The 22,738-nt window shown below is 50.4% G+C and overlaps 1 protein-coding gene across 2 annotated transcripts; it reads left to right on the top strand.

Annotated features, from left to right (window-relative positions):
* Positions 1 to 469: 469 nt before the first annotated feature.
* LOC136109994 (myeloperoxidase-like) lies at positions 470 to 21,448 on the top strand. 2 transcript variants are annotated; one of them, XM_065853120.2, is made up of 14 exons: positions 470 to 904; positions 1,874 to 1,948; positions 3,500 to 3,593; positions 5,574 to 5,749; positions 7,182 to 7,305; positions 8,806 to 8,935; positions 10,100 to 10,306; positions 11,487 to 11,802; positions 13,729 to 13,889; positions 15,683 to 15,929; positions 16,327 to 16,497; positions 17,665 to 17,902; positions 19,482 to 19,705; positions 21,026 to 21,448. In XM_065853120.2, exons 1-14 carry the CDS (start codon positions 826 to 828, stop codon positions 21,046 to 21,048), a joined length of 2,265 nt encoding a protein of 754 aa, XP_065709192.1. In that variant the 5' UTR covers positions 470 to 825; the 3' UTR covers positions 21,049 to 21,448. The 2 variants fall into 2 exon arrangements, with proteins under 2 accessions (XP_065709192.1, XP_065709193.1); XM_065853121.2 differs by lacking the exon at positions 470 to 904 and adding an exon at positions 1,107 to 1,133.
* The last annotated feature ends 1,290 nt before the right edge of the window (positions 21,449 to 22,738 follow it).

The raw sequence follows: 22,738 nt of genomic DNA, 5'->3' as shown, positions 1-22,738 counted from the left end.
CCAGGGTGAGGGGCAACGGGCACAGACTGAAACACAGGAGGCTCCATGTGAACATGAGCAGAAACTTGTTTGCTGGGAGGTGCCAGAGCCTGGCCCAGGCTGCCCAGAGCGGGTGTGGAGTCTCCTTCTCTGAGCCATTCAAACCCGCCTGGACCCACCTGTGTGATCTGCTCTGTGACCCTGGGTGAGCAGGGCTGGGCTGGGGATTTGCAGAGGTCCTGCAACCCAGCCAGGCTGGGATGGGCAGTTGTGAGCCAAGGACAGGACTGGTGGGCAGCTCCTTTGCTTCTCTGCACACAGCTTGCTCCAGCACGTCATTTCCCAATCAGCTGGTATCCCACCTACTCTGCCTCATTCAAGGGTTTGTCCACCAGCTGGGTCTCACTCAGGACGAGGAGCTTTGGCCAGGGTCAGAGGTGATGCTTTGCCATGTGAGCCCCTAGGGTGTAGTGACTATTTAGGCATTTTGGGCAAGACCTTCCCTGAGCTGCCCCGTGCTCAGGGTCAGCACATGGAGGCTGGTGGAGCCTGTCCAGCCCATGGCTCAGCTGGCTCCTGCTGCTCCTCTCTGTGCAGGGACATGTAAGGCACAAAGAGCAGCATTTGGGGACCTTTCCAGACCCCAACAGAACCACAGGGCAGGGTAGGGGCTGAGCTGGGGAGTACTGAGCAGAGCAGACACCTCTTAAAGCCGGTGTCTCTATAGGTGGATACGAAAACATCTTTTTTTCACCTTTAAGAGCAGAAAAGGACGAAGAACACCATGGGGGAAGGAACCTTGTCCTCTGTTAGACATCCTCTAAAGGCGTTCGAGGCTCTCAAACCATGACAAAGTGCTGGTTTTTTATCTCTCCCCCCAGGAAAACTGGGGAACCTCTGCTTGAGCATCAGTCTGTGTGTGCAGGTGGGTGCAGGGGAGCCCCATGCTGGGTGGGTGCTGGGTGGGAGGTGGATGGGAGATGGGTGCTGGGTGGCAGGTGGGTGGGAGGTGGGTGCTGCGCTGCCCTGGCCTCCCGCACCTGTGGGGGAGTTCCCGTGGGTCAGCCCCGCCAGGCACTGGCTGCAGATAACGCCCCACTGCAGATAAAAGCGCGAGCACGGCGGGGCCGTGGGGAGGACGCAGCAGATCGCGGGTGAGAGCCTGGCCCAGCGCACACTTTCCTTTGCTTTGGGGAGCGCTCGTGTCTGTACCGTGGGGGGGACAGGGCTGTGTTCGAGGGTCCGGACGGGGTCTGTGCTTCCCCCTGCTTGTGCAGCCGTTTCTCCAGCCCTGCTCGGGGCTCCAGCACCGCAGACGGCTGGAGCACAGCGAGGATGTGGCTCCACCACATTGCTGCTGTCACTGGGGGCTTCTCCCCAGGGTTTAGCTCAGCATTTTAGGCTGGACCCTGGGCTGCCTTTGCCGGCAGCTCCATGGTGGGTGCTCAGCAATGTTCACTGGGTGCAACCCCCAGCTCTGGGCTCATTCTGATAGAGCTGGTTGCTTTGCAGCAGCCTTAGGAGGTGAGTGGGGCAGCTTTGGGCAGAACCATCCCAAACGTCTCTGCGTAGAGGATGATCCACGCTGCCCTGCCTGACCCCTCTCCCCACAGCTGAATCACGGGCAGCAGCTCCACTAACCCCTGCACAAACTCTCCTGCACGCTCAGCATTGCTGTCTGCGGTGGGCAGCCCGTCCTGTCCCTGCTCTGGGACCCTCATGGGTGATGTGCCCCCAAAGGGCCCCCCAGGCACCACAGTCACTCTTGAGGGGTATTGCACGGGGAAGGGCACACCCCATCACACGAGCCATCAGCAGTGTGGGCACTGACCTTTGCGCCACCAGGGAGACCCACGGCTTCTTAGTTTTATTCACTTCTTGTATTTCTTCACAGGGATGAAGGCAGAAATCTTCCCGGGGTTGCTGGTGTTCCTCAGCCTGCTCCAGGCATCTGCATCTTCTTCCTATGGTATTGGCCTTTTCCCAGGTTTTGCAGGTCAGGGGGTTTTACGCGCTGAGCTGGAAAGATCAGGTTAAGTCTAGGAGAACCCGAATTATTCTTCTGTGAGCAGACAAGGTGTCAGAAGGAGCATGGTCAGTTTGTATGTACCGTGGCAGCAATCCTGGCTGTTTCACGTTTTTATCAGTTAACGTCCTATCTGATTTCTTAAAATCACGTTAAAGGAGAGGTTGGTTCTCAGAGCCGTCTCCTCCCGCACACGTGTGGGGCTGCGAGCGCCGCCTCTCCCGGAGCCGCGGTTCAGCTGTGGGGCCGTGGTGCCGCCAGCGGCAGCTCCGCACTGCATCCCCGCTATTAATTCATGGAGACTGAAAAGTGAACTCTCTTCTTCTTAGGGGAGCTGGGTCCTGCTCTCCGAGGGAGGAATGAATTGTTGTCCCTTTTTAAAGTGATCTTGCTTCAGCTCCTGCAGTGTTTGGTGAATTAGGGCCACCAGGGTTGTGGAATTTGGGGATGGAGCAGACACTCGGCTCTTTGCCAGCCCTGAATCACATCTTCTTGTTAATTTATGATGAAAATGCTTATGGAAAGCACATGCCTGACTTTTATTTTGTCTTAAATTGTGGTCAAGGAAATAACGTTTCCCACCAAGATTGTCAAAGAGGTGAACTCGGGGTTGATGAGGGAAGAAATTTCAAAGAATCTGGGGAGAATTTGGAGATATTTATCTCATTTTTGCTGATGTCTGAAGCTTTCTTCTTCCCAGGGAGCTGTAGGAAAACCCTTTCACTCAGAGGACCCCACCAGGGCTGTCCCCTCCTGTTCTGTGACCCGCAGCCACGATGGGGACACAGTTCATTTTTGGGAGCCCCCCGGGCTGGAGGGGAAGCAGTGAGCGCATAGAGGCTGCGGGTCAGACCGGGGCGGGCAGTGGGGAAATGTGAGTCCTTGTGCCCTCAGGTGTAGGGGATACGTATGAGCTTGGCTCAGCTGGGGGAAGGATCCAAACTCACCGTAAGGTGTATTGGCAACGTGGCTGTAACCAAGGTGGGATAAAAAGCAGGGGAGTAAAGACAGTGATGGGGAAAAAAAAGCAGACGAGAGCTCCTAATACCAGGCCCATAATGCTTTCCGTGGCAGTCAGGGGTACTTGCAGGCTCGCTGAAGGCAGCTACGGCTGGAGGAGTGGCAATAGGATGAGTCACATTAGCTGAGGTTGCAAAATATCTTGAAGAAATAACAACTGCTGTCCTGTGACACACCAGGGGGGACAATGCCTCCATCCCTCACAGCGCCTGTTCGAAGCCTTTACTGATGGAGTCACCATTTCCATCATTTCCATTCCCAGGAGTGATTCTCTCAGACTCCTATGAGGAATATATATATATACACATACATATACAGATATCTCTCCAGACAGCAAACAGCAGCAATCGCTTCCAGCACTGCCGTGCCAATACCACTGGGTGCTGGAGGCACGAAGAGAACGCACGGCAGCGCAGGGATGCTCCCGCGTGGGTCCAGCTCTCTCACCTCCGCTCTTCCCTTTCCCTTGCCGAGGTCTGCGTGAGGAGCTGTCGGACACGTCCCTCCGGAGCAGTGTGGACGAGGCCAAGCGGCTGGTGGACGCAGCCTACAAGCGCACGCGGGACCGGTGAGCGCCGGGGCTGGGCTGCAGCATCGCCAGCTTCTCCTTGCGGGGGTGCGAGCTCCTCCAGAGCACGGCGGGCTGTAATCGGTGTTTCACCTGCCTTTGCCCTGTTTTCACACCACATCTGCAGTCTGTTGGGTCACTAAGAGCTGTAACTCTGTCCTCCTCCGTGCCTGCTGTTCCTCCCAGCTCAGAATTTCTTGGCTCTGTTCCATTTCTCAGGGATTTTCCAAGGAGAACCGGAGCCAGCAAAGGCTCCTGCTGATTTCCAGTGGTTCACCACCTACGGAGGGAGCAAACCTCTGCAGGCTGCAGTGAGGACGTTTTGTGGATCTGACAGGAAAGCGCAGCTTTTACCACCATGGTTTGGGAGCACGTGGCTTCCTACCAGCCCATATACACCCTCGTTCAGCAACCGTCTTTGGAAACATCTCACCAGCTTGGGGCCATCTGAGTGGAGGCTCCAGCATCATTGGGACAGGGTGACTTGGGGGTGTTTGGGACCTCTGGATGGACACTGGCACCTGCAGGTGTTCGAGAGTTGGAGAGCAGTTGGGTGAGGTTGGGTTGCCTCAAGGATGTAAAGATCTCACATTTCTCTTCTGGCAGGTGGATCTGGGCTATTTTAGATTCCCTCCCGCAGCTCATCTGCTCCTCTGCCGAGGGTGGCAGGAACAGCCCCGCTGTCCTCCAGCTGCAGTGCAGGGAGACAGATGATTCTGCCTGTGCTGCCAGCTCAGACCAGTAACACGCCTGGAGAGCTGGGGTGCCCGACTGTGCTGGGTCTGGCGGAGATGGGGTTAACGTTCCCCAGAGCAGCCCCACAGTGCTGAGCTGTGTGTCAGCAGCCAGAAAGGTGCTGATAACACACATGGGCTTTGCCTGCTGCTGAGCCCCACGGCATCAGGGCTGTGTCTCCAACATCCCCGCTCACCAGTGGGCTGGGGTGGGCAAGATCTCAGGAGAGGACACAGCCAGGACAGCTGACCCAGCTGACCAAAGGGACATTTCGTATCGTATGGTGTATCAGGTATAGTGTGGCCAGCAGGACTAGAGAAGTGATGGTGCTGCTGTACTTGGTGCTGGTGAGGATGCACCTTGAATACTGTGTTCAGTTTTGCATCCCTCATCATAAGAAAGACATTGAAATACTATAGAGAGTGCAGAGGAGGTGATGAAGCTGGTGAGGGGCTGGAGCACAAGTGTGATGGGAGCGGCTGAGGGACCTGGGGGGTTCAGCTGGAGAACAGGAGCTGAGGGGAGACCTTCTGATCTCTGAACTGCCTGAAAGGAGCTTGGAGCCAGGGGGGTCGGGCTCTGCTCCCCAGGAACAAGCGCCAGGAGCAGAGGAAACGGCCTCAAGTTGCATCAGGGGAGGTTGAGGTTGGATGTGGGGAACAATTTCTTCCCCAAAGGGCTGTGGGGCATTGGAACAGGCTGCCCAGGGCAGTGCTGGAGTCACCATCCCTGGAGGGTTGGACAGACGGACATGAGGTTCTCAGGACTTGGGGCAGTGCCAGGGGTGGGTTATGATTGGACTCCATGATCTTGAGGGGCTTTTCCAGCTGAAGCGATGTTATCATTCTATGTCTACTCAATAATAAAAACTGAGAGAAAGGAGAAGGGGAGATGGCATTCATTATTCTGATGTTTGTCTTCTGGAGCAACCGCTACATGTCCTGAAGCCCTGCTTCTCAGAAAATGGCTGGACGTTGCCAGCTGCTGGGAAGTAGAGAATCAATCTTCTTTTCTCCTTTGCTTCTTCTTGCAGCCTTTGCTTCTCATTTGTTAAATTGCCTCTATTTTGACCCACCATTTTTTTTCCATCTCATTTCCCCCCACCCTGTCCTGCCGATGGAGCAGCTGGGTGGGCACCTGGTGTCCAGTCAAACCCCCAACACCAACACCTGGGTGTGCAACCTGCGGGACTCCTGGCTCTTCCTCTTTTCAGTCCTGCAGATTTTGTTTCCTTCTGCCTTGCAGCATAAAGGAGAACCTGCAGAATGATGCCTTGACCCCGACAGAGCTGCTGGGATATTTCAAACAGCCGGTTGCAGGCACTCGAGCTGCCGTTCGGGCTGCAGATTACATGGAAACCACCCTGAACCTGCTCAAGGAGAAGCTGCGGCGGGCTGTGAGGGGGGACTTCAATGTCACAGGTAGGGATGTCACTTTGCTGGGAGGAAAGCAGAGGAGGAACCTCTAGGTCCTGGTCACTGGGGTGTGTGAGGTTGGAAATGAAAGGGGTTGTGATGGGCCAAATCCCTCCCAGGTGACTGCAGTGAGGCAAATGTGCTCTCTTTCCATCTTAAAAAAATGTATTTGGGGGTTTATTAGTTAATGAAAGTGTGTTTTGCGCTTCCCTGGTTCTTTCTGTAATATAGCAGTTAATGTACTAATGGGTCAAAGCTTGTAAGGCTTTTCTAGGTAATATTGAGTAGACAATGAGCAAACCCAGAGGATGTGACTCACAACAGCTCAGCCGCACAGTAAGCAGTTTTTCTGCCAGACTTCGACTAGCAATGGTCAGAGTCGCTGCCAGGTCGCTCTGCACGGGGAACAGGCTGCTGTGAGAAAGGCTCAAATGGAGAGCGAGGACAGAACAACGTGACGGGACAGTTCAGCTGTGTCTTGATGCATCCGCGTCCTCCATGGGGCGGCACTCCTGGCCTCCCAGCTGGGCCGGTTCTCTTGAGCAGAAGGCAAATCAGGGGTGGCATGGGCAGGGCTCCTGTCGTATGGAGATGAACTCATGGGGATGCCCAGCATTGCAGCACAATGCTGACAGGCCAGGACACATGTCACTGGGTGCTCCAGCATCGCTGCAGGAAGAGGGAGGCAGGGCTGAGCTCCAGCTCCTCCATCCAGGAGCGATGCTCCAGGTCACCCAGTGCCACCTCTCCTCTGCCTGCCCAGGAGGCTGCAGTGGCTTCTACACGGTGCTGTGACCCCGACTGTTGGTGGCAGCAGTGACCAGGGAACCAGGGAACCTCCAAGGGCTCAGGACGAGGTGTGCCAGCAGCAATAGCCAAGAAGGCTTTGCTGGTTGAGCTGTGCCACTTGTCTCCCGTGCATGGGGATGTCTGCATGGTGGAAATGCAAAGGCAGCGTCCCCTTGTACTGCCCAACCACCTGCTGGTGTCTGCTCCAGGCAGGTCTGCCCAGTGGTGACACACACCAGTGGCCACTTCACAGGGGGACACCACTTGTAACGCAGCACTGGGATGGCTGCAGCTGTGCGCAGTGCATGGTGGAGATAAAAAGGGAGGGGAGAGGAAGGAAAGAGCTAATGCTAGAAAACAATTCTGCTGCTGCACAGGCCTAACACATAATTATAAATAAGATCTGACCACAACTTTGTTAGGTTTAATTCTTTCCAAACCATAAAAAGCAATCTACTGCTCTGAGAGAGCATCCCCAGCACAGCTGTGAGTGAGGAGACCTTAAATGACAACCCCTGTGCTTTCCAGATGATAAGGAACCATTTCAAGGGTACAAGAAGGACAAGTCTTTTCCTGAGCCAGGGAGGCACCGCAAGCCCAGCAGGGCCAGTTCGCTCCTGCACGTTCATTCTGTGTTGTTGCCCCGCAGACCTGCTCACGCCGGCTCAGCTGGGGATGATTTTCAAGGCAAGCGGATGTGACCAGCAGGATAAGCACATAAATTGTGATGCTCCTAATGGCTACCGAACCATCACTGGCGAGTGCAACAACAGGTGAGGGGGCTGTGCCAGCAGGAGGATGGATGGATGGATGGATGGATGGATGGATGGATGGATGGATGGATGGATGGATGATGGATGGATCCTCCATCAGTAGAACAAGACCCGTATCCTCAAGGATCATCCGTTTAGGATGCCTTCTGTAGGGTTTTACACCCCACAGTGTTGTTTCCTGGATGTGTGAGGATTTTCGTTCCAGTCTTGCTTCAGGGATTCTTGGTGTTGTACATGAGGTAGCTCTTTGGCCAAAATGCAAACAGATCTGCGCTGGGGACTGCCCCTCCAGCCCAGGTTCTCTGTCATCAGGCTGCACCTTTCTGCTTTCTCCTGGGCTTTGTCTGGCTCTGCCCCTTTGCAGGGTCTCAAGGGGCTTCCTGACCCAAATCCATACTGGGGCATGATCTGGCCATCTCCATGCCCCACGTTGTGCCAAGGAGGAAATCAGGGCACATGGTCTGGGGGAGATCACCCTGTGCATGTACCACGGCTGGGGAGAGGGAAGGGCATGGCTGTAATGTGGGATACAAAAACTATTTCTCAGTATATGCAGAGCTTTCCCAGTGAAATGAAAGAGAAGCTGTGACAAACAATGGAGTGTTTTAAAAGGGACAGCATAGGAGCATTCCTCATCCCTCCCCTATTTCCAAATACCTGGTGGTCAGAGCATCTTCTGAGAGCACCTGAGGCAGAGGAAGGAGTTTGGACACGTCTGCCCAGGGGATGCTTCGGCCTTCAGGTGTCTGCATAAGCAGCAATGATAGCAACCAGCCTCCTTCCATTTTAAGAAAACAGTGGCTTCACTTGGGAGGAGGATCCGGGCTCTGGGCTGAGGACGGTCCATCGCGCCTGAAGCCCTGGAGAAGGTGGGCTCAGCTCTGCCCTGTGCTCTGTGTCCCTGCCTCGACTGGCCCTGGGCAGTGTTACACCACAGTGTATGACGGGCTACCAGAGAAAACATCTTACACATGCACTCCAAATTAAATATGTTATTAGTCTAATTGAGGCTTTAATGGTCTAATCAAATTATAGTAACCACATAGTCTAATTACAGCATAGAAACGCTCACAATCCAAATCCCCATTTCTATTAAAGGTCACTGGTAATATGATAAAGTGAACGGGAGTGTCTGCCCCTTCTCTCTGATGTTCGGCTTTCCCCTGGGTTTTCCATCCATGGTCTGAGGTCAAGGGCTCTTCTTCAGGCTGGACGGCACAAGGAGTCACCAGCAACCTGAGTTCTTGCCTGGGAGAAACTGAGGCTTAGTGTGCATTATAATTATTGTTGTTATTACTAAACCTGAGGCTTATCGCTGTTAGTAGCACTTGGCAACACCAAGCCCACAGGGTCACAGGGCTGCAGCTGCTCCCTGGCTGTCGTACATCGTTGTGGGCTCCCATACCAAGGTTCCTGGCTCTATCTGTATCCACGAGCTCTTCGCCCTGCCAGGATTCCAATGACGCTGATGTTTTGCTGTCCTTTCGTTGACTCTGACAGGAGGAACCCATCGCTGGGAGCGTCCAACAGAGCCCTGGTCAGATGGCTGCCAGCAGAATACGAGGATGGCGTGTCGGTCCCGCACGGGTGGACGGAAGGAAAGCGTTATTCTGGGTTCCCCTTCCCACTGGTAATGGTTTCAGTCATCTGGAGGTGCAGTGTCAGGGCTTCGGGATTGCCCGTCCTTGGGTAGGTCACAGACGTCAACAGGCACGTCCAGCAGCTGCTGATCAGGAGGAGGAATTTAAATGCACCAGCTTCAGGCTGATCATATGAGAGTTTCCAGGGTGACCTAACAGAAATGGTTTCCAACTCCCATGCTTGCAGGAAAAGCGAAGGAAAATCAATCTGATTACTGCGGAAGTGCAGGATAAAGAAATAATTACGCAATGTGTTCTTTTAAATTAAGTGAATTTAAGCCCAAGTAATTTACTCACCTTTTTTGTTTTGGTTTGTGGTTGTCACCTGAATTGCCTCCTGAAAAGAGCAATATGCACGAGGATAAAACAAGTCAATCCCCAGAATAAAAAATATCCAGCTAGGAATTCTGTGTGTGGGTCCATGGGTGAGGGTTTATGTGGCTCTTGTGGAACCTGGAGGGGAGCAAGGGCAATTTGAGGAGGCTTCTGATCCCTTGGGCTTCGTGCAACAATGGAGCTAATGAGTGGCACTGTGAATTTCCATGTTGTGTGCGTCACACTTGTGCTTCCCCTGTACTTCCTAACTCTGTTCCACAGCACAGTGTCAGGGCTTGAGCAGAGTTTTGACCACTTTTTCTGTTGTGAAACATGGAGGAAGAACTGGTGGAGAAATTGAGATGGCTGGGAGAGGGATGAGAAGGGAAAAGGGCTTTGGGAGAGTGTCCTGGTCATGCAAAAAGTGTAGCTGGCCAAGAAGCATTGGAACTGTGAAGAATTATACACATGCTAGTAACCAGAAGGAATTTACTGAGAAAACCTTCAGAAAATCCCAAAGACTTTTTCCCCCCCAATTCTTCTATTTCAAAGCAGTCTATTAAAATCTATTGCCTCCCTTTCCCAGGCTATTCAGTATGGCTCTTGCTTTGCTGCTTCCATGTGTTCATCAAGGGATTGCTCTTGGCCTGGAGGCTCAGAAACGTGGCTGGAGCCAGGACTGCACAGTGCTCAGTAACGCCTTCCAACACAGACAGATATTTGGGGTTTTGCTGTGAAGTATAATGAATTAGTGACTTATGAGTTTTTACTGATGACCCTACGAGCCCATTTGTACAAGTCATTTCCTAACGCACGTGTTCTGCCTTCACCCCCTACAGGTGCGACAAGTGTCAAACGAGATCGTCCGCTTCCCCCCTGGGCAGCTCAGGATGGACCAGCAGAGATCCCTCATGTTCATGCAGTGGGGCCAGTTTATTGACCACGACCTGGATTTCAGTCCGGACACCCCAGCTAGAGTCACCTTCAGTGGCGGGGTGGACTGTCACACCAGCTGTGCCAAGCAGCCCCCTTGCTTTCCTATCAAGGTACAACCAGGGCAGAGCAGGACAGGAGATGCTGGTGGCTCTCCTGGTCCTTGGCCATGGAGGGACATCCTCCAGAGTAGGCCAAGGGGGTCAGACTGCTCTCTGTAAGGTGGTGGTGCTGGGTCCCAGGGACTGTCCTCAGATGTCAGGGACAGTCTTTCCCCCATTTTCAATCATTTACCCATCTACCTCAAGGGGGATTCCCTCAATCCCTTCCCTCAATACCCTCCCTCAGTGGAGGGTCCATGTGAACATGAGCAGAAACCTGTTTGCTGGGAGGTGCCAGAGCCTGGCCCAGGCTGCCCAGAGCGGGTGTGGAGTCTCCTTCTCTGAGCCATTCAAACCCGCCTGGACCCACCTGTGTGATCTGCTCTGTGACCCTGCGTGAGCAGGGCTGGGCTGGGGATCTGCAGAGCTCCTGCAGCCCAACCAGCCTGGGGTTCTGGGATACGGCTTTTCTTTGGAGGTTTGCTGCCCAAGCAACCTGGGTGATACCTGAGTTATAGAAGCAGGACTTGATGAGTGTCAATACCACAGGGAATGCATTTGTGTTTGGTGTTCAAATGCTCAGCAGTGAACAGGGCAAGGAAGTGACGAGCATGTGTCCATAGCACCTCAGACATTAGCCCGGCACTGACATTGCAGTCTTAGCTCCAGTAAATGCTCAATGACGTACATGTCCACCCTGCAGCTCTCCTGCCTTTGAAGCTGTGCTGCACCTCTGGCTCTCCCATGTACCCGTGTGTCCTTGCAAGGAAAACTGTGAAGGGATGGAGCATCACTGAGTGTTTGCCCAACATGCATTTCAGAATGCAGACAGGGACACAAGTTCTGGATTACAACTCCCTGTAACATAGATATGGACACTAGATTTCAACATGAGCTTCTAAGATTCAATCTGGTATGTCCAGGGGAAAAAGTTTAGGTATACATAGGACTTTATGGAAATTTAAGCATCTCCAGGTTTTCATACACATTTGGGACTTGGATGCCTGAAATAGCACCTTTGCTGTCAATCTGATCCTTCATATCAGGGATTTATGGCTGATCTCCACACTATCTAGCACAGGGACTGTCTTTGAGATGGCTCCTGCCTGGCTTCTTTTAAGGCTGTAGTATCACATCATGGAGTTTCTACACCCATGAGCTGGTGATTAATTATTCTTTAATCTTTCTGCAGATCCCACCCAACGACCCACGGATTAAAAACACGAAAGATTGCCTGCCTTTCTTCCGCTCGGCTCCCGCCTGCACCAGCGGCAGAGCCATTCGCGACCAGATCAACGCGCTCACCTCCTTTCTGGATGGCAGCGTGGTGTACGGCAGTGAAGTGCCTTTGGCCAACAAACTGAGGGATCAGAGCAACCAGCTGGGCTTGCTGGCTGTGAACCGGAATTTCACTGACAGCGGGAGGGCATACATGCCCTTTGGCAGCATGCAGAAGGACCCGTGTCTTATAGTCAGCAAGGGAGCCAACATCCCTTGCTTTCTTGCAGGTGAGTTGGGTGCTGGCACCTCTAACCCTGAAATCCAGAGCAGAAATATTCCACCAGCTTTGATTAGTTTATGGAATTGCTTGGCTTTCATATTTAAGTAGAAAATAGAGCATAAAGAAACGTAATTCAAAGAAAGGAACGGAGCTGGTGAGGGGCTGGAGCACAAGTGTGATGGGAGCGGCTGAGGGACCTGGGGGGTTCAGCTGGAGAACAGGAGCTGAGGGGAGACCTTCTGATCTCTGAACTGCCTGAAAGGAGCTTGGAGCCAGGGGGGTCGGGCTCTGCTCCCCAGGAACAAGCGCCAGGAGCAGAGGAAACGGCCTCAAGTTGCGCCAGGGGAGGTTGAGGTTGGATCTGGGAACAATTTCTTCCCCAAAGGGCTGTGGGGCATTGGAACAGGCTGCCCAGGGCAGTGCTGGAGTCACCATCCCTGGAGGGTTGGACAGACGGACATGAGGTTCTCAGGGACATGGGGACAGACTTTTTAGCAGGGCCTGTTGTGACAGGACAAGGAGTGATGGTTTTAAACTAAAGGAGGGAGATTCAGGCTGGGCATGAGGAAGATGTTTTTCCCCCTGAGGGTGGTGAGAGCCTGGCCCAGGTTGCCCAGAGAGGTGGTGGATGAACCATCCCTGGAGACATCCCAGGCCAGGCTGGACGGGGCTCTGAGCAACCTGAGCTGGTGAAGATGTCCCTGCTCATGGCAGGGGGGGCACTGGGGGAGCTGGGAAGGGCCCTTCAACACAAACTGTTCTGTGATTCTATTCTCTGATTCTAAGGTCACAGAGGACACATGGCCAAAGGCCCAGTGAGGACCAGGACGGGCCAGCGTGTCAGGTGCTTCCCAGAGTGGGCCCCCAGCCTCCAGGACCCTGTAGCTCAGGGACTGCCAGAGCAGTTACTGTTCCATTTCTGGGTACATAACCATCAATGAATCTATAGTGAACAGTTCAGGCTGACTCGGAAGCTCCTTTGAATATTCAGTGTCTTATTTGTGACTTTTCCAGTCCCTGAGAACTGGGGAAATTTGACGTGTGCAGTTGCCTGGCAGGGTTCAGTGATTTCCTGCTGGAGCTCCTTTGGAAGCCCTGGGTAGATGCCATCTGCTCAAGGAAACCTCACAGTGCTGCTTTTGTTTCTTCTTCCGCAGTCACTTACAGATGGCCTTTGACAGTAAATGAAAAGGGCTCTGTGCAGAAAGCAAGAGCAAATCCCTCTATTTACTATGGGACCAGGGGTCTAAATACGATATATTTACTTTTCGCTGAGTGCCTCTTTATACTCTCTTCACCTGCTTGCTCTTGGGTTTCCTGCCCTAGATGCTTGAGGAATCGTTTAATATTTCATTGTGAGACCATTTGTAATTTAGTCCTTCAAGTTGTGACTAATTTTCCTTTTACATTTACTCACCAGAGAGCTGGATTGTGACTGTCAACTTGCTTTGGCCAAGGGTTCGGCTGGTTTGAAGGATGCCGTGGGATTTACAGAGCTCCCTTGGCCATGCTCACTTCCCTCTGCCCGTTTTCGTTTCTCTCCTGAGCTGTGAGATGGATGTGGGAGTTGAGAGAACAGCTATTTGTATTTAGCTTCTTAAGTTAATGCTCCTACCCCTTACTTGAAAAAAAAGCTTCCTCCTCTCTCTGTGATGTTGAGCCCAACCACGGTGGCATGTTGGCTTTTGCTGCCTCAGCAGAAATGGCTTTTCACTGGTGCTCTCCAACCCTTGGGGCCCAGACCCTGTTTTCCTTCTCCTACTGTGTTTTTCTTACCCACCTTCTTCACAATGCAGATATCCAGACATCTAAAAATTTCTCTGTGCATGTTTCCCATGTTTCCCAATGTGACATTTGCCTTCTTCCAGGGGTAAGCGGCCGAGCCCAGGCAGGTCGCTGGCAGTACAGTTCTGCTCACGTGTGGTACTCCTAGGTGATTCTCGAGCGAACGAGATGCTGGGGCTGGCGTGCATGCACACGCTCTTTGTGCGGGAGCACAACCGCCTGGCTGCGGGGCTGAAGAGACTAAATCCCCACTGGAATGGAGAGAAGCTCTACCAGGAGGCACGGAAGATCCTGGGTGCCATGATCCAGGTACCAGCCACCATGTCGTATGTCCTGGCTCTGCTGCCTGGTCTTGCAGCCTCACAGAATTAATGTGATGGGCTTTGTTCCTGTGGGGGGTCCAAAGGGCGCAGTATTTTGGGGTGCAAATGGCCAAATTCTTTCCACCCACCCCTTTCATCCAAACCAAAATCACATGAAGATATCTGAAATAACAAGCACAGAGGGATCTCACTGAACCTTTGATGTCCCTCTACTGCTTAATTTCTGAATTGTTTTTTTAACTGCACATTTTTGTTTGAGAAACATGGGGACAGAAAATTCGGAGTAAAAAGTTTTTCTAATCAGGGTTAGAAATGTCAAAATGGTGCTGGAGACCTCGATTAAAACTCCTCTGGGTTGTGAGTCTCCTCCAGAAACCCTGTGTGCTGGTGGGTGCAACCAGCCATGACATTGCTCTGTCCTTACTGCTTTGGGACAAATAGCGCCTCAGAACTGTGCTGCACTGCAGACTTCACCCCCAATGAGATCCTAGGGGCACAGAAATATTTCTGTGCTTGGAAGGGATCTCTCAAGGTCTCTCGTCCAGCCTCCAGTTCGGAGCAGGACCAACTTCAAAGCCAGATGAGGTTTCGCAGCCAGCAGAAAAGGCCAGCTCCTGTGAGAGGAGAAGACATGGGGTTTATGAAGGCAGAGCTTAGTCAAACCTAATTGGAAACTCATCTTCTGAGCTGGCTTAACAAACAAAAAAAGTGCAGGAATTTCAAAAACTAAGTTTTTAAAACTCGCAGTTTAAATATTATAGTGCTGCTTAACAAACATGTTGAGTAAACCAGTGTGGAAAGATTCAAACAATTGTACTAAAAGCATTGTCTCCATCATGACGTTTAGATCAATGGTTTAATCTTCTTGCAATTTTCCAACAATTAAGACATTTTCACCTACTGACAAAGAGCTTAATTCTTTAAGCTCTATTGTGCAACCTCCTCAAGGTCTCAAAGAGACAGGAGATCAGGATTGGAAACCTCTACCATGGGATTACTAACAGAGCTGCCCGTAGGTGGTGATATCATCTGTGCCAACGCTGTTGACTTTGTAGGGTGAGAGGGAGGAGGAAATGCAGTTCTGCCTGGCTGATGGGAACGGCCTCTACCAGTAGGACAAGGAGGGAATATCTGGGTGTGTTTGGCAGGTTTTCAATTTGCTTTGACCTGCCAAGCAGTTGAGTCAGGGAGGAGCATGTCCGGGGATACCTGAGTGCCAAGTCCTCAGCACCAAAGGGCAGAAGATCCTGGTGCACAAACCAAGGATGAGCGTGGGTCAGACAGGAGCAGTGTCTGTGCACCGTGATGTTGCTGGAGCAGTTCTGGCCCCTTTTCGTACTCATGCGAATTGCTGCACGGTCATGCAAAGCTCGTCACTGCTAGAGAGTGTAGACATCCCACCATGCATGGCTCCAGGAGCCCAGGCAGTGGCCTACAGTGCCTGTGTCTGTACCTGGAGCTGCAGCACCTGTGGCATGGCACAGTGGCCAGGTGAGGAAAAGGCTCCGAACCAAGGCCACGGAGCTGAAGAAAGAAGAATGTCACTCAACAGTGCCATAAAAGGTCCTCACCAGACTGCCTGAGCAGCTGGGTGAAGGTCTGATGGCCCTGGACAGTCTCTCCGCTCCCCATCTATTCTAGAAAAATCTCCTACATAAATCCCACCAAAGAAGCCCAGGGTAACAGCTCCTGTAGTCTGAGACACAAACAATAACTTCGCTTCGAAAGAAACTGATGGCCAAGCACTTAATGATTCACGCTTTCCTTGTTTCCTCCTAGATTATAACCTACAGGGACTACCTGCCTCTTCTGTTGGGAGGCAGTTTCCAGAGACTGATTCCTCGCTACCGAGGCTACAATGAGTCTGCGGATCCTCGAATATCCAATGTCTTCACCTTGGCTTTTCGTTTTGCTCATGCTTCAGTTCCCCCAACTGTTGGCCGATTAAGTGAAAATTACAAGCCCATAGGTCCCAAAATTCTACTCAGAAATGCCTTCTTTGCTGTCTGGAGGATCATTAAAGAAGGTAAAGCCTTTCTTGCACCTCTGCAGTGCAAGTTTATTTCATTCAACCTTTTCTGCCCTCTCTGGATGAGCTCCTGCTTCAAGCAAACTTAAAAGCAATTTGCATTAAATGTGTTAAATGACCTTTACTACCAGCCAATTTTTTTCCTGACAGAGCTGTTCTCTGCAGTCAAATGAGATCCACTTTATCATGAAGCATGCAGTCTGATTGCGTAATTACTGTAGACTCTAAGAAAATTATTGAAAGTATTTTCTTTTTAATTCTTTAAGTGCAGGAAAATTGATTCTCTTGTAGTAGACACTTATAATTAAATACAGGCTGCATTCAGCTCTTGCTGAACCTCTAACACTCCCACTCACAACTGCACTGCTCACAACTCCTTGTGTACCCGTTGCAGGTGGTATCGACCCCTTTCTCCGGAGCCTGATGTCCAATCAGGCCAAGCTGATGACACAGCAGCAAATGGTGGTGGATGAGCTCCGGGACCGGATGTTCGAGCAGGTTGAAAGGATTGGGTTTGATTTACCTGCGCTTAACATGCAACGTTGCAGAGATCATGGCCTTCCAGGTAAGTTGGCTGTGGGAGCAGTTCTTCCAAAGAAAAACAAGTGGAAATCAGGCACTCTTGTGATTGAACATGGAGAAACATCTCCAGCCCACGCTTGGCTGAAATTACTCTTTCCCAAGCTGTTTCGTCATTTCTGTACAACCATAGGTAAGGGGGTGGGAGGTTGGGCAATGAAGTCAGAGCTTGGGTGGAGCTGGAGGAGGCACATAGCCAGAAGAACATGGGGTATTTGCACAGGTGTCAAGTGATGAGTAACTGACATGTTTGCATTGTTGTGCAAATGGCAAAATTGGGAATATAGTTCAGCAACAAGTTTTCAGGAGTGGAATTAGGGCTAAAAGTCCTCTGTGGCTTCTCTCCAGTCATCTGTAGTTGTCCAGCCCAGCCACACATGACTGGAACAGCAGATCGCAATATGTGAGGAAAAATCTCATCATAATTTCTTTGTAAAGACTATGTCCCAGAAAGAAAAGCGTGTCAGAACCACTCTCAGGGCTCTGCGAGATACAAAACCACTGTAATGGCTTTGCAAGTTGGTCTTGAGAAATAGATTGTTGATAGGACTTTACAGCTGGCTCCTGGGTGTGTCATTGCCCAACAGTGTCATTAGGCTGATGTAAGTGCCTGGAGCTGCTGAGTCAGTAACGTCCTGGGAGAAGCGATAGAAGCACTTGGAAACTGCGATGAAAACCGCTGAATTGACAGGTTTTAAGCACTGACAGAGGCTTTGCCATACACCCAGGTGTATGGTGAGCTCACAGGCTGCTCTGCCTGTGCCGCAGCAGAACGCTGCGATTTTCCTGTGCCTTACCTAGGAACACTGTTGTGCAGAACCTGACCGCAACCACAAATCCTGAATTCATAGCTTGGACTTCTGATCTGCTGCAGTGGAACTGATGTGTATTTCTAGTGCGAATTTGTGTTTAGCTCCTTTGGGTCTCAGCCTGGCCCCAAGCGCTACTGCGCTCCTTGATGTTAGACAACCTATGAAGTTGATGATGGTGTAGCAAGATCAAAAAAGCTCCCCAGTCCTTTTTCTGATTGAACAAATTATCAGTCTCCTTGAATTTGTTGATAGTGGTATCATCCAGACACCATATCCTGTACATTTTTCTCTGAATTCTCCCCATCAATAATCTGTCTGCTCTGATATCCAACCACTTGCAGGTTATATCTCCTGGAGGCAATTCTGTGGGCTCTCACAACCTTCTGGATTGAAGGCACTTGCTAAAGTGTTGAGGAATCACGGTCTGGCAAAGAAGTTCATACAGCTGTACGGGACACCAAAGAACATTGACATTTGGATTGGGGCGCTGGCAGAGCCCTTTGTGGCTGGAGGCAGAGTTGGGCCGCTCATGGCTTGTCTCATTGGCACCCAGTTCAGGAACGTTCGTGATGGGGACAGGTAAGACAGGAGCTGGGTATTCAAACCCCAAAGGACAGAGGGAGACTGCAGTTTCTGCAGATTCCTCTGTGCAGATTTGGAAACTGTTCCAGGTGTTTGTTGCTTTTTTTTTTTCATTACTCCTCCAAATGTCCTTATTGCCTGGCTAGATGATGGTTGAAATCCTAGGCTCAGATCCCTTCCCAGCCAAGTGTTTTCACGCTCAACCCATTCACTGCCAATCACTACTTGTGCGAATTGGATTGTCCCTCTCCATGCCGATGGTTCACACTCAGTGTGAATGTTTGAGTTCTTTTCCTCCTTCAGATAAGTGGTTTCAAGGAGACCCATGGTATTGTGTGTTCAAGCATCAGCTCACTCCAGCAAAGGGAAACATATAAATACCTGAACAAGAAAAACAGGTACAGCTCTAAAGGTGGAAAATACCAGGATCTAGATGGATTGACTTCACCAATTAGGAAAAAAACTCTTAGGTTTAGTCAGCCTAAATGGATCACACTGATGGTAGATGCTCAACATCTGTTGATGTGGTGGTTTGTGCTTTGGGGAGTTTTAAAAACTTGCCTGCAGACTGGGCTGCTGAAGGACTAACAGGACTAACACACTTCCAGGCTTTGCAGGGAGTAAAAGAAATTAATGGTTCTCTCTTGACTAAGACCCAGCTCAGCCCAGGCTGCTTCCCTGGCACTGGGAGCATCCCTGTCCCTTCATGGGACTGCTCCTTCTGGGCTGCTGTGCCCGACAAGAGCCAAACACCTCCTGACCTACGCATCTCCTGAGTTTGCAGTACACAGCTTTGCACCATCGCAGTGTCTTATGCACTTCTCAGGTGTCTTAGAGTTGATTTTTCACTATTTCTCCTTTCCACCCCAGTTCTGAGCTGGAACCCCGTGGTGTGACATGTAGCAGTGGTTGCGCTTTCCAGCCAAATTCACAAAGTCATTTGAGCAGTGTTGTGCTTTCATCATACCTAAAGTCCTCCTCCTTGAAGTTGCTCAGGGGCATCAGGTGCAGAAATGAGTTATGTGTCCCATTTTAAGCTGCATTTCTGAATCAAAGTCCCTGTACTTGCTAGCAAAATTGGCTGAAAATGGGATCATGACCAGTGTTTCTGAGAAAGTTTTCTGCCCAGAAGAAATGCAAGCTCAAACCCCAGTGTCAAGAACTTAAAGGCAAATGGTCTACTGCACATCTAGAAATCTTGTTCTTATGGCAGGATGTAAGAACTCTTTTTTTTTAAAGACAATAATTATAGGGCTGGTTCCAGCATGGCAATCATGTGGATGTAACCACAGTCTGCGTTCAGTATGTGTGGACTTTTCCATTTGAGAGTGCCTGTGTCTCATTTGAGGAAACACCAGGCAAAACTTTAATTCAATTGTATCTTTATTATATGTCTATGGCAGAAAAGCAAGTTAAATTATCCAGCTGGTGAGTCAGGGCTCTTGATTTAAATAACAAAAATTTAAATTTGCTCTTGGCAAAATAAATGTGTTATTAGGAAATAATGTTGCGGGAGTCTTGAGCGTGAAGAAACCAGAAGGCAAAAATCTGTTGTGTTTTCTCCTTTCTCTTGCAGGTTTTGGTGGGAGAACAAAGGGGTTTTCACTCCTCAGCAGCGCTCTGCACTGGCCAAAATCTCCTTGTCACGAATAATATGTGATAACACCCAGATCTCTAAAGTACCAAGACATATCTTCCAGGCTAACAGATACCCCTATGGCTTCGTGAGCTGCAACCAGATCCCAAAGCTGGACCTGAGTGCCTGGAAGTCAAAGATGACCGAGGATGTTACAGAGCAAGGTATGAGCTTCAAGTAGCAGAGAAGTTTTGCCTGCAAATATAACGTGTGGGATAACCAGACCCCAAGACTCTAGAACAGAGCTGCCTGGTCTGAACATCGTGCCAGGTACACATCTAGCACGTTGCTCATTTTTTGTCTGGTCCACTGTGAGGAGCTCCTGCCACACGTGGGTTTTCTGACATGGACCCAGCGCAGTGCACTGCTCTGGGAGTTTTCTCATTAGCAGACTTTTCAGTTTAGCTCTTCACTGTTGATGCTCGTTCTTTTGTGCGTGGGAAGGGATGCCCGGATCGGGAGGCTGGCGTTTCTGTCGAGGTGGTTGGTTTGTCTTTTGCACAGCTCTGAGCGGGCTGTCAGCACATCCTGGTCAGGCCGAAGGCACCTGTGGGCTTGAATAGACATTCCCACTTTATGGAAAGAACTGTGTTGTTTGATTTCTGCTAGGAAAGTTTTTGCCTCTATTTAAAGTATTCCTCTCAGCTGCCTTCAGGATTTTTGAAACTCTTGAGGTTTACAGCTTTTCTTCATAGAATCACAGAATCCCAGAATGTCAGGGGCTGAAGGGCCCTGTAAAGCCCATCCAGTGCAATCCCCCCATGGAGCAGGAACACCCAGCTGAGGTTCCACAGGAAGGTGTCCAGGCGGGTTTGAATGTCTGCAGAGAAGGAGACTCCACAACCTCCCTGGGCAGCCTGGGCCAGGCTCTGACACCCTCACCAGGAACAAGTTTCTTCTCATATTTAAGTGGAACCTCCTGTGTTCCAGTTTGCACCCATTGCCCCTTGTCCTACCATTGGTTGTCACTGAAGATGTAGGAAAGAGTGACTCTCCCTGGGAAACCTAGACTGACCAGTGCCTTAGGGCCATGCCTTTTCCTAACAAAACACCATCTTTCCCTTGCTTTGGCAGCCAGGCCCTGCCATGCTCTCATGTTGATAACCAGGCTGTGAGAAGGAGCAAATTGTGCAGCTAACAGCAGTCATTAGGAGTTCAGAGGACTCCATCTGCAGCCAGCTCCCACTTTCCATGAGGATGGTTCCTTACATTCTCTCTCCACAGGGCTACAGGATTATCAGCTTAAAAGTGTGGCAGGGCACAGTTGTGCTAATGCCATCTTCATGGTGCCAGAAGAAGTGAGACCTGTAGGATCTTGCAGTCAAGGAGGCATCTCCCAAGGTCTTTAGAGCAATCAGGACTAATACCAGAGTTATCAGTCCCTCCTTCCCAGCCTAAGCTGCGGAAGTAAATCACAGGAGATAACAGGGAACTACAGCATGTCCTTTTCTCTTTTGTTAACACATTGTTTTTGTATCCTGTAGAAGAAACATCTGGTGACTTTTAATGCTGAACGTTGAGGATTCCCCAGGAGTCTGGAAGTTTGGACTTGAGAAGCTGCTGAGACTTTTTTTGTTGTTTTTTACTGTGTGTATGCTTTTACTGCCTGAAATATTTGGGCACGGTTGCATTGTTTGTTCAATTCAGTTTGCATGAAGCCTTTTCAGTGAGATGGAATCCAGTGATAAAAGAACTTCATGAAAAAAGATGTCTCAGATCTGTGAAAATTATCCAATATCACAAAGCAAAGCAAAATAAGTTATCCAGAGAATAACTCCTAATCAAACCAACTGCTAGCTTAGGCAATTTCGTATACACTGTGTTTCAGTAAGCTTTACTGTCAAAAACAGATTGTGGACCCTCCATTAAAAGTTTCTAACCTACACAGAAAGAGCACTGGAACGGAATTGGAATGAGTGCTTATTCTTGCTCTCCTTTTTGTTTGTTTGTTTGGTTTGTTTTGTTTTAAAAAAAGATGTACATCAGTTTCCAGGGAAAATCTACTAATTTCATGGTGCCTTTGAGTGAAGCAGCAATAGCTGTCATGCACCCCAAATAGTCTTGTTTAAATGCCCTGTTTCAGGTTTTGCTTGAATGTGGAATGAAGAAAGTGTCCACATCAAATAAAGCTGTTTTCTCATCATTTTTTACCCTTAGTCCAGGATGTCCAAGGCACCATTGGGTGTCACAGAAGTCTGTGACAAATTCTTCCTGCAGCCTGGCGTGAGCCAGTGACCGACCCTGGGCTGTGGGGCCGCTGGGGTCTGTCCTGGCAAAGAACAGTCTTAATGTACAAGAAAGTAAAAGCTAATCTAGTCTTACTCCAACTACGTCCCCTCAACATCTTTTCTTGAAAGGGATCAAACCCCCTTTCTCCTTCCTCTGTAGTTTGCTGTATTACTATTATCGGTCAATAAATTGCAATTCTGACCCGTGGCAAGAATGTTCCTTGGACTTTGAAAAAGGTGCAATAACAATGTGAGCCGAGGACAGTGGTAGGTTTTGTGTGAGGATATTGGACAAAGCAGATTCAAGAACTTGTGTATTTTTAATGAAATAAGGTATTTCTTGCTGAAGTCTCTGACCCACACTCCTGTGTCATTTGGCACCATGAAATATTCTTCAGAGAAAAGGACCAGCACAGGATTTAGTTCCAACAAACACTCAACAATAATTTCCTCCTTATCACCCCCAAAATGGGAAGAGTGCCCATGAGATCCTCAGAGAAAAAGAAGAGGCACAGACACCAACTTCTGCCAGAACCTGGCCAGGGTTGGGGGTGATGCTGGGGCTGTGTAGGCTGATAAACATAATCCTGGACATGTTTTGAAGGCAAAAAGCATGCAAGCTTGCCCTAGGAGTGAGTTGGCTCATGATTAACCTGTTGCCCAAGAAGACTCCAAGGTTCTTCTCCACAATGCTGCTTTCCAGCAGGTCCACCCCAACCTGTACTGATGCCAGGGGTTGTTCCTCCCCAGTGGCATGACCCTGCTCTTGCCCTTGTTGACCTTCTCGAGGTTCCTCTCCACTCAACTCTCCAGCCTGCCCAGGTCTCTGGATGTCAGCTCAGCCTCTGGCGTGTTGACCCTTCCTCCCAGTTTGGTACCAGCAAACTTGCTGGGGGTGCACTCAGTCTCTTCATCCATGTCGTTGGTGAACAGGTTGAACAGGACTGGACCCAGCACTGACCGCTGGGG

This window comes from Patagioenas fasciata, chromosome 19 (assembly GCF_037038585.1).
Source record: "Patagioenas fasciata isolate bPatFas1 chromosome 19, bPatFas1.hap1, whole genome shotgun sequence".
Lineage (NCBI taxonomy): Eukaryota > Metazoa > Chordata > Aves > Columbiformes > Columbidae > Patagioenas > Patagioenas fasciata.
The sequence above is the reverse complement of the archived record's forward strand: the minus strand, read 5'-3'. Positions and strand labels throughout refer to the sequence as shown.

What these genes read in the sequence shown, in the direction of transcription:
- LOC136109994 (XM_065853120.2), top strand. Translation starts at nt 826, where the DNA reads ATGACAAAGTGCTGGTTTTTTATCTCTCCCCCCAGGAAAACTGGGGAA. An exon ending in CCCCTTGCTTTCCTATCAAG is followed by an intron (nt 10,307 to 11,486) that starts GTACAACCAGGG and finishes ATCTTTCTGCAG; the next exon opens with ATCCCACCCAACGACCCACG. An exon ending in CGAGGATGTTACAGAGCAAG is followed by an intron (nt 19,706 to 21,025) that starts GTATGAGCTTCA and finishes TGTATCCTGTAG; the next exon opens with AAGAAACATCTGGTGACTTT.